Source organism: Tiliqua scincoides, chromosome 1 (assembly GCF_035046505.1).
Source record: "Tiliqua scincoides isolate rTilSci1 chromosome 1, rTilSci1.hap2, whole genome shotgun sequence".
In the NCBI taxonomy this organism is placed as follows: domain Eukaryota; kingdom Metazoa; phylum Chordata; class Lepidosauria; order Squamata; family Scincidae; genus Tiliqua; species Tiliqua scincoides.
This window is the reverse complement of record NC_089821.1, coordinates 171,148,378-171,165,764: the sequence shown is the minus strand read 5'-3', so window position 1 is coordinate 171,165,764 and position 17,387 is coordinate 171,148,378. Positions and strand designations below refer to the sequence as shown.

At 41.5% G+C, this 17,387-nt stretch overlaps 1 protein-coding gene across 1 annotated transcript in view; it reads left to right on the top strand.

The window, feature by feature from the left end:
* The first annotated feature begins 5,973 nt into the window (after positions 1-5,973).
* Positions 5,974-17,387, top strand: part of BMP5 (bone morphogenetic protein 5) — a 61,330-nt gene continuing 49,916 nt past the window's right edge. The window contains exon 1 of the mRNA XM_066640867.1: positions 5,974-6,457. Coding sequence (XP_066496964.1) covers positions 5,974-6,457 — 484 coding nt within the window. The remainder of the gene's footprint in view (positions 6,458-17,387) is intronic.

The following is a 17,387-nucleotide window of genomic DNA, read 5'->3' as shown; positions in this document are numbered from 1 at the left end:
GAGATTGGGCATGTAAACATGTGCTTCCAGGTTTACAAAAACCAGAAAGAAGCATGATAAGGGGCTTTTCCCCCCACAGAGCTCTGTGGCTCTGTGGAAGAGGCAGGGTGCCCAAGTCACACTGCCCTCAATAGCACCTTATGCACTTATCCTTCTTGCTGCTTATAGAGCCAGGCACATATGATGCTAACTTATATCCAAGGAGTATTGTTTATGCTGACTGCCAGCAGCTCTCCAGGGTGGCAGTGATGGCTTTAAGCCAGTTAGACAAATTTCTCCAAATTGGACCCTGCGCCTAAAGGGCCCTCACATCAGGGTAATCTAGTTTTTTTATATTTAATTTTATATTAAAATATTTTAATCTTATATTAAAATATAAATAGATATTATTTCTATAATATATAAAATATATTCTATTAAGTACACATTTTGATTGGTTTCCGTTCTACCATAGCGATGTAAAGTCTATAATACAGTGATTCTCAAACTTTTAGCACCAGGACTCCTTTTTTAGAATGAAAATCATCAGAACCCACCAGAAGTGATGTCATGACCGGAAGTGACATCATCAAGCAGGGAAATTTTTAACAATCCTAATTGCAATCCTATTCATACTTAGTCAGGAGTAAGTCCCACTTACTGTCATTGTTAAAAGCATAGTAGCCTGTTCAAAGTACAGATCTGTCACGTTTTCCCAAATGCAGTCACACACCATGGTAGCATCAAGCCTAATATATTAAAAATAAAATATTGAAATGAATGGGGACCCAACTGAAATTGGCTCACAACCCACCTAGTGGGTCCCGACCCACAGTTTGAGAAACACTGCTATAATACATTTTATTTATGCAGTGGCGTCACTAGGGTTCGCGTCACCCCCATGCAGTGATCGGGGCAACACCCCAGGTGGGGGGCGTGGTGATGCACCATCATTCCGTCCCCACTGGTTTTTGGCTGTACCTTTTGATAGAACACATTCTGCATGAAATTACGCACTGATTGATATATAACATGCTGGTATTATTCCTCCAAACTGTGATTTTGGTCACTAGTGGTATCACACACACACACCCCAGGTGTCAACTTACTAACACCTTATTGCAGCAGTTCTCAAACTTTTAGCACTGGGACCCACTTTTTAGAATGACAATAAATTCAAGACCCATCAGAAGTGATGCCATGGTGGAAGTGACATCATCAGGGAAATTAAAATAAATAAGTATAAATAATTAAAGTAAAACAAATAATTAAATAAGCAGAAGCCAGCCCTGTTCCACCAAGTGAATTTCCTCTGTAGCCTGCCTGCAGTAACAACCCCCCCCCCCCACCAAAATCAGTAAGATTTTCAGCACTGCCCAGTGCCCAGTTCAATTTAAGAACTTCGGCTTAGACCAGATCACTGGCAGGATCCAGCTGGCTTTGCAAGTCTTAAAAAGGTTCACCTTATCAGCTGAAGCCTCCGTTTTGATCCTTTTGGGGGGGGGGAGGCTGCCTTCTGGAGCACTTGTTGAGCTCCAGGTGCATAGGATCAGGACCATTCTGGTAGCCTTGCACTCTCCTTCACCTGATCTTCCACACCAGCCAAGGCACATTTGCTTACTTGTGAGTAAACGTGACCATGAGGCTTAGTTTCGCTTTCCATAGGGCTCAATATATTTATCTGCTTGGAGGGAGGAACTTCCTTCTCAGGTATTTTTGGGAGCTGCATTTATTGGATCAGGACCATTCTGGTGTCGTTGGATTCCTCTCAGCCTGCCCTTTCCAATGGACTAAGGCAAGTTCACCTACTCACAAGTAAATGCGCGATATGGCTCACTTTCACGTTTCATAGGGATCCATGCATTTTTTCACTCAGGTTTTTTGAATTGTGTTTAGCTCGAAATTCCGCATCCAATGATACATAACATGATGGGGTTACTCCTAACCACCGTGATTTTAGCGTGTCACCCCCAGTGCGTGTCACCCCCTCGTGCGCATCACCCACTGCGGCCCACACCCCCTGCACCCCCTAGCGACGCCACTGATTTATGTCTCTAAGAATTCTATAACCTTGGCTGTGAACTTGGGGCCTCTCTGCAGGGTGGGGTCTCTCCCCATCCTAGTTGGTGCCAGGGATTGAACCCTGCAAAGAAGCTTTTCTACAGCTGAGCTAGGGTCCTCTCTCATATAGCAGCTGATGTGCCACAATGCTAAAGTACTGGGTACTTCCAGACTGCTCAGAAGGAACGATAAGAGTCCAAAGTAATTCACTTCACATCAGTGCTATAGATCTCAAATGGTACCATGGGATAAGTGTGCACAGCTTATTTCAATTCCACTCATTTCATGTGATTTATAACGTACGCTATCCAAGAGGCTGAAATTGCAGGAAGAACTTCTTGGGATCAAATAGAACCATGCTTATTCTTGAAAGACCTGACAACCAAAAAAGATATAAGGGCCCAGGGAGCAAAAGAGGAAGACTTTTGGGCCAAACCACCTGGCCTAAATGCTTTGGATTTCATGCACTTACTCCTTTTTTGAATGTTACACCAACATGTGAACATCAGTGGTTGGTCCAGTGGGTGAAGGTGTGCTCTTACTTCTCCAATCACATGTAGCAGACTGATGGGGTGTGTGGGTCATGGACAATTCTGGGTTGGCTGGCCCAATGGTCTGTCCCATTGTGAGGAGTTTCATACAAATATGTATATATTATCATAGCTATAAAGTCTCATAATCAGGTGGCTTCATATGTACATTGCACCCAGGTCCTTGTGAAGTGCATGTCAACAATCTGATTAGATTAAGTAAGAATTCCATTGGAACGCTAAGGCCAAATATGGATGAAAATATTAATTTGGGCAAACAATGTACCAGATAGTTCGAGACTAGTTCCCAATAATTTCTTTGCCTGCAAGATCAGTAAATACATAGTAAATACAATCAGTAAATACATAGACTGGCTGAATAAGTGATCATCTCCTGGGCCTGAAGGCAGCATATGAAAACAATTTCCTCTAGATATCAGTAACTTTCAAAGAGGTCCCAGTTTTTTTGGCAACATTATTATTATGTTTCCCTTTTCTTTTCTCAGTCATGATAGCCAAATTGAATTCTGCTGCCTACAAACCTTCTTGTGAAAAAGGCTTTCAGTCCTGGGAAGAAGGGATTTTCTTTCCTCTCTCTTCCCTTCCTCAGCTTCTGTGGAAGGGAAGGAAGGACTGAGAAAGGGGATAGAAGCTGGTGGGCTAGGCCCAACACCCATTTGGCCTGTAATTACAGGGGCTGCAGGGCCAGGTGATAGCAGCTGATCGGATAACCCAGGACCTTGGGGGCCACAATACCCTCCATCATCTCTCAGAGGGTAGGATGGCCTTGATCTCCACAGGCTTCTCTTCCTGCTGGGAAGAACCCATCCTCTGTCTGAGGAAAGGCTTTCAGTCCAGGGAATAAGGGGTTTTCTTTCCCCTCTCTCCCACTCCTTAGTCTCGGCCCTCCTCAGCTTCTACCCCCTTTCTCCTTACTTCTCCAGTCCACCCTTCCTCCTTGCAGTCTTCCCTTCTAATGTGTTGAGAATGTGAGCACATGTAGTATCAGTGGGGAGAGGAAAGGATAGCATTGGGCTGTTAGTTAACATACTAATGTGCAAAGAACTTTCTAAGTGGTTAATCTGCATGTGTGCAATCAGATTTCACATGCTGGGAGTCAAGCATGAACCTTGGCTACAACAATGAAAACTGTGGTGAAAATAAGCCCTACATTCAGTGTGGTGAGGAGTACATTAGACTTCTCCAGGAAAGGCAGTAGTTTCTGTACTGGTTCGAGAGAATAAGGTACTTTCTTAGACCAATGTCATAATAACCTTCTTGAATCACTAGAACAGTCTCCTGTTCCACATCTATCTGTTTGTGTGTGCGAGTAAATAGGCACTTACTAAAGTGAAAAAGAACAATTTCACCAGTATTGAATTTTGGTATTGTTCAAAAAAAGGCGTTCTAGGCAAGTAAAAAGATGTACATCCTGAGCATCCACTGAAGCTACTCATACATGATCAAGGCCTGACTTTGCTCACATAAGGATATTCATTACTTGATGACAGACATCATATTGTAGTGATTTGCATGTGTGAAATGGTTATAGTCGAATTGAACATCACAGACAGAATCTCAGCTCAATAACTTTTCAATGGAAGATGTTCACATGTTCAGCTGTGACCCATCAGGTGTTGAAGAACTGAGTGATTCTACTCAGACACCAGACACCATACATACATGTGTAAATTAGCATTGAACCAATCAATTCAACCAAATGAATTGTGTGTGTAATTCAAAAGCCTGCATGCTTCTCTGTAAGTAGTTGATTGCATTGCAGATGACACCTCGCCACTTCCTTTGTATTCTGCTTTCAGGAAACACACCAAAAGGAGATGAATTACAAAACAAATTGTATAGTGGTCAATTTATTTGTTTAATTAAATTGGATCCAACAACAAGCAACATATTATGAGTACAAAACATCAACAACAGTTACATGATAGCAAAGATATTCTCCCAAAGTTTGCAACAAATAGCTTGAATACCGGGTAAATAATTCCTATTTTACAATCCAAAGTCTAGCTCATTTCAACTCAATTTGAAATGAGTTTCAAGTTAAAGGAGTGTTCACCTAAGGGACAGTACAGTTCGCCAAGGTGAAACACGTCTTGTTAAATCCCACTGGTTTCAACAAGGGAATTAAATGTGTGTCTAAACCTCCACGTGAAATCAATGGGATTTAGACATATTGAATGTGAGGCAGATGTTGCCCTGGTGCAGTACATCAAGAAACATGTTCCAAGCACCTCTTTCCCACTTTGGTCAATAACACTATAAAATACTTAATGTTGGGTAGCCCCTGTTGTAATTGCACAACCCGTATAAAAGAAGGTTTTTTTGTTTTTTATTTTAAATTTAAAATGTTATGCAAATCAGTGGGATGATAGGCTATGGGTGTTGAGAATATTAATATTTGGTACATGCAGATATTTAAATTAAGTTCAGTACCACCATTCCTTAGAAGAGGGCATTATCTCACCCTTGGAGAGTTAGAACTGTAAACTGAATAGGGGAAGTAGCTTTGTCTGGCAGCTGAAGGGTTAAGGCATTTTCCCCCTCACTTTGCCCGTTTCAAATTACAATGAGAAGCCTCTTCTTTCCCAGCAGGGTTGTGCTTACATTAGCTTTAAGATCTCTCTTGAAGAGAGCTGCTATGTTTTTGCCTGCTAGAGGTGGAAATAACAGTTAAAGAACTGAAAGAGGCTGGGTTGGATTTACAGAAGGGGCTTTTTTTCCTCTGAGTGAATTTAGGGAAAGGCCTTTAAGTACTTAGTACATGTTTCAGATTTACTGGACATTAAGGTGCGCCTGAGGATGTTTCAACTCTCAGCTGGTGATTGGGAAGACTAGATGCACCCCCAAGTTGCAGCTCAAGGCAGGGAGCCGTGACAGATTACAAGGTGGGGAAAGAGTGTTAATGAGTCAGTCAGTTAAATGAATGAGGAACCACAGCCAGAGAAGAGTCCTCTGAGAATGCCAGCGTGACTGAAGATCCTCTCTCGCTCTTAGACAACCACATCCCACACTCTGGGTATTTCAGATTGCATACAGGAATGCCTGTGTCAACTCATCAGGGTCTAGCCTTCTGCTCCATCATTGCAGAACAAGCCATAGCAACAGTGGAAAATTGGAAGTCTGAATTTCAGCTTTCGTAGAAAGAGCTGCGGCCTGACACATTGAAATAAGGGGAGAAATAACATCCGAAAGATGCCATGTGCATAGATGACAACGCTGACATGAAGACTAGGTAACCATCCACTATTCACCTTTTCTTCTTCTTGGGAAAAGTAGACCTCATAGGAGATCAGGACAAACAGAGAAAAGGGAGTTTTGAAATATATATATCTATAGACACAATATATATATTGAATCTATTGTGAATTTGATTTAAAAAAATATGGACCAAAGTGTGCTCCAAGCTCTGGTGACTTTGCTCTGGAACTATTGGATTTTCATGGGTTCTGCGAAAGGCGGCATAGGAGACAACCACATCCATTCCAGTTTTATTTACAGGAGGTTGCGGAACCATGAGAGAAAAGAGATCCAGAGGGAGATCCTCTCTATCCTGGGCTTACCTCACAGGCCCAGGCCCTTTTCACCTGGGAAACAAGCTTCGTCTGCGCCCCTCTTCATGTTGGACCTCTACAATGCGATGACCAATGAAGAAGACCCTGAACAACTAGAGTATTCACTGCAGGGATCGCTGGGAGGAGAGGACAGAGGGCTAAGGAAGGGATATCCTGCCTCTCCCAATGGATTCTCCCGGAGAATACAGTTATCACGCACAACTCCATTGACCACCCAGAGTCCTCCCTTAGCTAGTCTGCAAGATACCAACTTTCTGAATGATGCAGATATGGTCATGAGCTTTGTCAATCTAGGTATGTCTCCATCATTTAAAATCCATTTCTATCCTGTGTTTGACAGACTAGGGGCTGGGACCCTCTGCTCTGGCTTAGGATGGCCAGGTTGGATGCTGGAAGATGTTTTAATAATACAAGGTGATGTTGTACTAATGGTGAAGTAGTGACGTTGTAGGTGGCCATGGAAAAAATATCTCTCTCACTGTTTATATAAAGTCAGCTTCTATAACTTCCCCCTCATGGCTTCTGTTTTCTTTCTTTCCTTGATGTAATGAAAGTTGTAGCCTTAGGCAAAAGTCATTTGAAAGAAAGCTTTTTAAGAAATAAAATGCATATGTTGGGAGGTTGTTCACTTAACGTGTTTGAAACACAATTGCAAGGGATATACAGTCAAGGTTTGAAAAATAATATGAGGAGAGAAACGTGAAATTGTTTGGGAGAATTTTTCACTTTGCAAACTGTTTTCTCATAGGTGATATAGATGTGGAGCTTGATCTGATGTGCGCTTGCTTGGATTTAAATCTTACTGAATTCAGGGGAACTCATTCTATAGGGGTGCATCCTTGAACAGATTCTAAACAAATCACTGGGTTTGGTTGCCTTTGCTAACTGTAATAGAATTCTAGGATGGATTTTCTTATCTTCTGGTCTGGTACTATTCTGCCTTTGGTATTATTTTATAGCAACTGATCTCCTATTCATAAAGTTTAATCAGAAATTTCGCTCTGTTTAGTTTAGTTTAGTCTGGTCTAGTTTAGCAAGTATAGAAACTATTTGTAATTTCATGTTTTTGAAGAAAAAAAAATTAGCAACAGAACCATGGTCAAGAGAGAGTGTTTTACAGACTTCCTGCAGTTTTTGTAACGTATGTGATTACTGAGAGAGGTATATGGTTACAGGCTGTTCCCCAACTAAAGGATGAATAACATGCTCACTTTTTAATAGAAAAGGTCATTTAAAGGGTGTTGTTAATAAGTACTCCATACCTATAGTTACCCATTTTAAATTCAAGAGGAAAAAAAGGGTTTGCCTCTGTTCTGCTTTAAGCAGTGTCTGTTCAACTTTTAAAATTATTTTTGCGAAGGATTTAATTGAAAACCCACAAGTTTCATAAAAACTGCCACACAAGGTGTGATGAAATCTTGTTTCCCCGCAGAATATACATTCCACACAAATTTTTAAACCATCAGCATGTGTTCTGAAATACCTTCCAATGACTGTGTTTTCAAATGTGTGCCTTACAAATTCCCATTCGCTGTAGCAGGTTAATCCTTCATTGCTAATGCTTTATCCTCCAGGAGCAGCAAAAGGCAGACTTTAGGGGCCATTCGCATAAAAATGGCTAGTTAGCCATTTGGTCATTGAATTTGTCTTCAAAAGCATCTCCAAACGTTGTGTGCTTTGAGACCAGTTCAGAAGAACAGGTTAGAGCAATTATAGACTTTCTACGGAAGTTTCATTTCCATATCTCTTCCGACTGTCATCCTAATAATCTTTGCTATTTTGTTATCTATGGGTTGGTTTAACTGCTCTTCTTTCCAAAGTGAAGCAGAAAAGCCTACATTTTATATTAAGAAAACATACCTACACGCTAAGGAAAGACCAGAATCCAAAACATGTTGAATAAGTGCTGTACTCACTACTTTTACACATTGTCATGGAGATCCTTGATGAAGGTAAACTGACACAGTACATAGCACAGTACTGTGCTAACTAATCTGATTATCTAACTCAACTCAGGACTGAGCCCCATTAGTTTAAACAGGAAACACCAGTGAGTATGATACTAAGGAAATATCTATAATTTTTCTCGAATTCTACACAGGTCTTTGATCCTACAGTAGCTACATGGCAAAACTCCCATTCAAACAAATTCACATTTTGCCTTGGTGTGTCTACTGTATGTCCTAGATCCCCTGGACTTTCTTTTTATTCATCTTCCAATCACCTGTATCTTTACTATAAAAACACCTTAAGAAACATTAATATGTGGTCTTTGAAGAAGTTGGAAATGAGGGATTTTCCACTGGTTAAAATGGGCAGATGTTATTGAAATTTTAAACATGCTATGTAGACTGCCAAGCTTTATTTGGTTTCTATGAACTATAAAATGTGTATTTTAGCTCTCAAGGCAGCTTAATTCTACATAAACTACAACTACAGAACTGCATTCTGTAGTTGTGCATTTTGTAGTTGTGGCTTGAGGCATCTTCTCCTTTGCAACTGTTAAGCAAAATGTTAAGTTGCAATTAGTTGCAAATGTTAATTTGCAATTAGTTGCAAATATGAGCGTTTCATGTAGACCTGCTTAACATTTGTATTGAAACAAACACATATTCTAGCTTAATTATTGTTCAGCTACACTGATTGCTCATGCAGGACATTTATATTTTGGCAACCCCTTTTTGTGTAATTTATTTTGACAGGCAAATCTTTTTGAGGCTCACACCTAAAAAAGAAAAAAAGTGCCAGTCTTTATTTTCATCCTCAGACATTGTTGTATGAAATCATTGATAAGATCTTCAAGGTTGCTTTAGATCTGAACCACCAAGTCATTTACAATCCAATTATTTGGTTCTGGAAGTCACATTGGCTGTGTATAAGTGGAGGGCCATTATCAACTTACAATACATTAATCCCCCATGAGGTGATAAAGAATTTGCATAAATCATTGCATTGCCAACAGTCCCTGTTTTAAAACTCATATGCTAAAAATAACAAATGGGAAGTGTTAAGTCCTAGAAATGCTATTTACTGTGGGCCTGAGGTAATAAAAATGAGGGACGTGTGAACTATAAAGGAAATCTATCCTCTTGAGGAACAAAAGGTAGTTTCAATCATCATAATTATTCTGGTAGAATAATTTTGATAGCTTTTGTTTGCTTAGCTAATAAAATTGAAAAATGCCTGAGAGGCTATTGCAACAAAAATGTAAAAAAACAAATCTACTGGTACCAGGGAAAATGTACTCATCTCAAATAAAAACTTTGATTGTTTCTATATCGTTCTAGAATTCTGAAACTTTTCCTCCTCAACAAAGCAAACAAATATCCTTTTATGTCATCCCCCCCACTGGTAGCATCTAATTTATTAGCAACTAATCTTCTCCTCTTCACTTTCAACTGATGTTTGTACAATAAAAATTGTCCATAAATAATCCTTCAGATTCATATGAAGAGAGATGTTCTAGACCGCAGAAATGGAACTCCTAATGAAGATACCTTATTGGTATTTTAATGCTTTGAGACATTGCATACATTATGAAAGAGCCTTCGTCCTGAATTTCCCCTTCTCCTCAAATTACAATTTACAATACTGGCAGTAAATTACATCAACTTAAATTTTGGAAGCTTCTTTCAGTTTTCTTGATAAGTAACTAGCATGTCTTCCTCAACAAATATATTAATTGCTTATTTATAAGATTTTATTAATATTGCTCTTGTTTGATGACAGTAGGAAAGGCTTAGCAAAACTTTCTCCAGGAGTGCACAATTTATCCCATAAGGAATCAGGAATGAAAGGAAAATTAGAGCATGTAACGTGGATTTTTAAATAACCATAACAATAATAATAGAGAGCCCACAGATTTTAAAAGTCTACCTTTGTTCTCCATTGGAATTCACATCAATCACTGAACACAGTTGTTTTGTCTTATTAAAGGAAACTAGGTTACAACACTCGATTCTGCTCTGTACATTGTTTTAAGGAATTTCCACATACTTGCCTTTATAATCTGAAACGCAAAACCCGTCTACCATTTTGACCTATTTTTGTTGATTTTGTGATACAAATCAGGGTAAAGGATGAGCTGGGAAGGGAAGAGCATCAGCTTTTGGGCATGGATTTTCATATGAGTGTTTGTATGCTTCAAACCTGGCTTGAAATGGTAATAATTTCACTTAATCACCATGCTGTTTTTCTTCTTTAAGATAAAACAGTCCACCTGGAAAAATGTCCTGTGATCATCTGGGGGTGAATGGGAATTAGGCTAAGTTTTGTTTTACAAATAAGTCATTGGATGCCATAAAATGTTACAGATGTTTAGCATTTAGGAATGGCCAATTGTTCCTTTCTGTGAATATTATCAGAGTGCAAACAATATAGCAAGGACAGCTTCTATATCATCTCTATTAATTTTAGTGGGGCTTGTTTACGCCTCCTACAAGCACCATGTTGAAATAAATACAGGTTTGAGAACAGCAATGCTTGGCATTATTGTTCCAGCAAAAAATTCTGTAGAGGGATACTTATATGATTTCTCTTGATCCTCTAATAAGGAACCCCTTAATTCATGTGTGTACTTGGGCAATCAAGGTAGATCTGAGGATGAAATCAGTTAAAGCAGAATTACTTTTTCAGCATAAACTATTGAGGGTTTTGGACAAATAAATAGAGCAGGTGGATCATAGAGCCCCTTTCTGAATCTGAGTTTTCAGCTGTATAAATGGATTTCACTGGGTATCTGGGATTGTGATTGAGTCGGCACCAGGGGTTTGCCAGGTTATGCCAGATGGGCCATCAGAAGATTTGCCTGGCCAGGTAGGTCTTTTGATGGCCCATCTGGCATGATCTGGCAAACCTTCAGGATGAAGGGGGCAGAGTTGGCAAGGTGGTGCAGGCCTCCTGGCCAGTGCTACTTGCTCCTCGGATGCTGCAAACATGCTTTATGGCACATTTGTGACACCCTCTACTGGCGCAGGGACTGCTGTGCCAACAGAGGGAATCCTTTGGATTACGCTGTCAGATCCGTTAAAAACCAAGCCAAACACCTTCTTGTTTGTGTAATATAGTATACTGCCTCCTATAAACCCTTCTCTGAGGTCACATCCAAAACTGTTGTTGAAAATAGATATTTTACTTGTGTTTTCTCATGGTTTTGAAGAAGGCTCAGCACCTTCTTGGTCCAACAACTCTGAGAGAAACCACCAATCTAACCATAGAGAAACTGATGTAGCAGATGGCTGGGAGAGTATGTTGAAGGGATGTCTATATGTGTAAAAATATGCACTGCTATTAATAGTTTTGCCATTAGGAAGGAGGCTGATATAGTTCCACTTGTTTTTTTTTCCGTATCAATTGCTTTTTCAGACTAAACACAGACTTTGGGTGGGAAGCTGTGGGTTATGCACAATACGTGTTTTACTAGGAAAACAAAAAAAACTCATAGCAACCGTGGATGGCAATTAAAGTCATCCATAATCACACCCTTTGGCTAATGTAATTTTTTGTTTCCTGGAAAACCATGTCATGTCCAGTGTTTGTAACTAGAAAGTTCCCACACAAAGACTTCTGGGAGGCCACTCCTTGCTCCTGTGAATAAGTAGGTAGACTGCAAGGTATTTGCTATGAGAGGGGGAACTACTAAGTGAGCAACACACTGTGGTGAGGCTTCCCTACCTCTTCTTCTAGCCTCCAGATTCCACCAAAACGGCCTAGATGGTGCTCTTACAGACATAGCTATGGTGATAAACGAGATATGGTGATATACGTATGCAAATACGACTCGTATTTGCAGTCTCCGACTTAGATCATTTCACAGTGTGGCAGCTTGCAAAGATTTTGTCACCACTTCAACCTAGCTCACCCATGATATTGGCCGTCTTCATAATTCCTGTTGACATTATGTGGGAATATGATGAACGCATTGATGGGAAGGAGTAGGATCACACCCATTGATCCCACATCCTATGCATACCTTCATCTAGTGTTATGAACACAACTTTTATGCAACTGTGTTATATGAGTCCTGAATAGTATATAGAGGCCGCTATGTGCCTGTATAGGTCCCCTCCCCTGTCAGTACTTTGATATTCATATATGGATATGGTTCATATGTTGAATGAACAAGACCTCTTCCTTTTGAGGCCAAGGGCCTTGGGCTCAGATTCATTTCTCCCCCAGATGATTGGCATTGTCAGAACTTAACCCAGAGTCTAAGAATGTAAGAACTGCCTATATGGATTGGATTATGGTACGTCTGCCAGCCGGATCGATCTTAGAACCTCATAGGTGATGACCATCCTCTATTGTTATTTTCCAATGTCCAGAGGATTGGATTATGGTACGTCTGCCAGCCAGATCGATCTTAGAACCTCATAGGTGATGACCATCCTCTATTGTTATTTTCCAATGTCCAGTATTCAGAGGTGCCCTGCTTCTAAATGCTGAGGTTTCATCTAGGTCTCATGACCAAGAGCTGTTGACAGAGTTATCCTCTGTGAATTGGTCTAATCCTTTTGAAAAGTCATCTCCACCATCACCACGTGTTGTGCTAGTGAGTTCCACAAGTGAATGATGTGTCTTTGGTCTGTCCTGAACCTACTACAAATTAGTTTAATTGGGTGACCCTGAATTCTAGAAGCTGAAGCCTGGCTGCTGCCTTAGGCAGCCAAAGAGTGCCAACTTTGCCCTCCCCCACAAAAAACACATGTGTGCCCCCCTGGTGGATAAAAAGAAGGGAGGAAGGTAAAGCTAAGCCACCTTCCCTCCCATACCTTCCTTCACTGCCTCCTTCCTCCACACCAGTCCTATTTCAAATGAGAAGGCACTGCAGAGCATGTTGGGGACTGCTGCAGCTCTACGGCGAGTGGGAATGGATTCGATTGGAGTGATTCTGTGGGCAGCAGGCTGGAAATGGTTGCAGACAGACTAGGGGTGGCCATCAGTTCACCACCACCCAACTTACCATCTGACACAAGCCTTTGAGGCTGCTTTGCCAGAAGGCCGGCCCTGTCTAAGAATGGAAAATGATTCTCTATCAATTCTCTCCATTCTGTTTATGATTTTATAATCCTAGCCAAACCTTCTTCACAATCATCTTTTCTTCTAAAATGACCAACCTAAGCTCTGTAACTTTTGTGACCTCAAGTTTATTTCTTGGTCTCTTGACATTTTAGTCTAGTAATGGAGGGGGGGGGGGAGTGTGGAGAAGAAAACCTGTGTCTCTTTCTGAAGCGGCACAAGAGAGGAGAGCCACTTTCTTCCTGTCTCATGCTTGGATTGCTCCCTTTGCCCACTCTCCTGCTCTCTCCTCTGCTGTTGGGTGAAGCCTCCGCAGGCAGGATGCACAGGCTCCGCAGGAAGCTGTAGCAACCCACGGACAATAGGTTGGTTAAGGTTGGAGAAGTGCCCTGCAGTTCTGGGGCTTCTGCATAGCTGAGCGAACAGTTTATGAAGTGCCAAAAGCAAGTTCCTGCTCAAGAGTGGCTCCCTGGGGCTTTGAGAGATTTCTGACTGCTACTCGACTTTGCAATTACTTCTCACATTCTTCTTGCCCTCCTTCTTTGCCTTCATGGCCAGTCCACCCTGCTAAGCACTGGGAAGGTCACTGAACCTATTTAGAACAGCTTTAATTAGCCTGCTTAGGTAAAACAGAAATGAAAAAGGAATAATTGGATATACATTCATACAAAACCAGCTGACAGCCCCTGGAAGAAGAACTGTTGTGACAGGACACATGGACAAATAATGTAACATCTACATTAAAGTTCTTGCACCTGGAAAAAATTCCTGGATTCAAATTTAATCACTCTCCCTTTATTAATGGATGGATCTGGCAGCAAGCAGAGATTCCTTAGCCTGGAACTCTTCGGTGCACATCTGCTCTAAGAAAGATAAAGTTGCCCTTTCGTTCTATTTGGGACCAAATGTAGCCATTAGTTATTTGACTTTCTCTGTAAATAGCCTTGTGAACTTTATGTTGAATATATAAATACTGATACCGATAATGTGAACAAAATAGTATTGCAGCCAAAGACAGTTCTGCCAGTCCCATAGAAATTGATGGTACTTAAGTAAGGTCCCAGTCCTATTGGGGTCCTGTGCTGCTAGAACCAGTATTCCAGCACAGTAAGGACCTTTACGGTAGCACAAAAGTCAGGCAGCCATTGCATGCTTCCGGGTTACTGCCACAAACAGGCAGTGGTGCAGTAAACACAGCAGCAGCTCTAGAGCCCCCTGTTGTCATCAGTAAGTTGGTATCAGTGATGTGGGCAGGGAGGGGGAGTAACAGGGCATGTTGGAACCAGGAGTGTGTTAGGGGAGGGAGGGGATGTATCCAGTGGCAGTCACACACGCCACATCTTATCCCTCACTTTTTTTTTTTTTTTTTTGGCCAACCATAGGTATAGAGATCTTGGCATAGGTCTGATGAGAACAATGGGATGCTTTTACTTACCTCCTGCAGGCTGGCCAATTGCCCCCTCCCCCCCCACAAGAGCATGCAACATGTGCTCCTTTGTCCTGGCTGCCTGGTATAATGTGGTGGGGGATAGGATGGAAATTCATCATTAAAGATGGTGGTCATCTATTTTAGTGCATGCCTGACTGTGATATTTTTATTCTCATCCCCATTAAATAAACAAAGGTGGGGAAACTCTTCTTAATTTGATCTGGAACTGAATCAGAAATAAACACTGTAATCACAGAACATTTGGGGGCGGGGAATGCCTGTTTATGAGACGTCTTTCTTGGGCATGCAGTATTTTCTGCCTGATCTCCAAGATGTCTCCAGATTCTCCAAATTCTCCTTGAGAAAAGGAGTGTAGGGAGAGGAGGCACATTGCCTAGACAACCACAGGCAAAGATCATTCATTCGGCATCAGGGTCCCAAGCTGTGAGACACCTCCCCCCAACATAGAAAAGAAAAGAAGCAAGCATGTTACCCCCCAACAGAGTGAGAGGTGCCTTGAACTTCCTTCTGCTTGAGCCTGATCCTGCTCCATTGAAGAGCTCTGGCTCATCCACCCTGCATCCTTAGGATGAGACTACACAGATGACACTTTGGGGGCACATCAGCCTTTTTTTTTTTTTTTAATTCAGACTTGGCCATGCTCTGAGCCAACTGATAACTCAGGGCTGGAGCCAAGGTATTGTTCTGTAAATTGCATTCCAGTTTTAAAAGGCTCTGGTTAACCAACCACAGTTTCAATCTAGAATAACTGTTTCAAGTAATCTGCTCCTGAGCATGTAGCCAATGTTGACTGCAAGCTTTCAGCATGTGGTATGATGAGTGTAGATCATGTAAGTGCAAAACTAGCACATCAACTCATCATGCTCTCAGTGTAAATTATGACCAGAGGATGAATTTCAAGGCGAGGGAGCTTTGCTCAGGATATACGTATTCCAAGTCTGTTGTTTATTTTTTCTCTCTCTCTCAAACTTCAAATGCATCACTGGAAACTGATCATTATAAAAGATGAACTGAGCTGGAGAGTGATGTGGTTAAAGGAAGAGTAGCTTCAAATAAGACACAGAATGAGTCCCCCACAGGCTTCTTTAGAAGCCTGCATGGCTGAGATGAGATTTGAACTCAGAACTTCCAGATGTGTCTATATGCCAACACAAACAGCCACTTTTGGAAGCATTGCATCTGAGATGGCAGGAAGTGCTGCCTATGGGGTCTGATCTGTCGTTTCTGTTCTGTACTTGCAGTCAAGGCAACAGCAGCACGTGCCTCCGTGCTGCCTGAATCCACCACCCACTGCCACTTCTGCTGATGTGTGCCTATGGAGGGCAGGTGGGCGAACAAATGGGTGAGCCTCCATTCCCCCTTTAATGATAAAGCGCTCACCATGCAGCCTCCTTGATCTGCTGTTTGAAATGCTGGGAACCCAGCAGCCCTGAGCTACATGCAGTGATCTCACATGCAGACGGGCTCCAAATAGCCTTTCGTTGCCACCTTAATGCTTCATAAGCACCAAGTAGGTGGGGAGAAGTAATTTGGAGCTGGTTCCCCCCCATTCTTCCTCCAACAGCTCCACAATTCCTCCTACTGTGGTTATTCATTCTTATGAATGTGCCCGCATGAGGTGACGTCAAGCTTCCAGCCACAGGAAATTAGTTTTCAATCACTGAAACTTCATGTGGGTTTAATCTTAATTTTATTATGCAGATAGATACGCGTGTGTGATGGTGACGTTTCTCTATCACTAGTGAGCACCATATGAAATCAGACATGCAACCCTGCTTGGGTGGCTTGGCACACGAGTAAATGGAGTCCATTTGAACTTGAGAAAAATTAAGAAAAATATAGAGGAGGCATCACTGGGAAAGAGTGAAAGGTGAAATGAGCAGAAAAATAGAAAGCTATTTAAGGAAGTGAAGGGGGAAGAGATCCATTTAGCTGCTTTTGCAGCTCTGGAAGGGGGGGAAGGGATGCAAAGGGCTTAGGCCTATTCACAGCACAGTAACCCCCTCAGTTCCAGAGGCAAATCCTTTCATCCCAGTAAAGTAAAATATACACAAAAAAGACCCCATCTTGCCTGAGTATGTGTAAGTGCAGGGAGTACACAGTACGTCTACTAATGCTTCTGGCCATAAATAACATAGTAGCTTGCTTTTGGAAAAACCACAGGTTAAAGGATCAGGGCTGCCGTGACGCACACAGAGAGGCTGAGATCAGAAGAGAAGCAAAAAGGAGGTCAGCAGAAACAATGAATCCCATTGTTCAGAGTCATATTTATGAGGGCTTCGTTGCACCTAAAGTTCATATTTTATGGGTGAGGCCATGGGGTTTCCCCATTTGCTCATCTCTTAAAATAACACCCCTGGCTAAAGATTCCTATAAAACACACCAGTACTACAGCAGGCAGAGCCTGTCAATCCTGACAACCGGCAAGTTTGTTTTGGTGGGGTGGTGGTGGGACTAGAGGGTGGTGTCCGTTTGGCTTTGAAGATTGGGATTTTTTTTTGTTTGGTTCCCAATTCAGTCCCAGGGATTTGAAGTCTTTGTTTTTAGACAGATGTTTCTTACACATGGCTTTTTTGTTGGTGATTATACTAGTTATCAGTTTGTATCCTATTGTCAGGCTTTGGCCTAGATGTAGCACCGATAAATAAAGGGGGGGGGGGAAACATGCTGCTTTCATCATAAATTAGAAGGTAGTAAACAGAAGAATGATCGCTTCACCAAACATACATGTTTGGTGAACATGTTTTAAAAAAAACA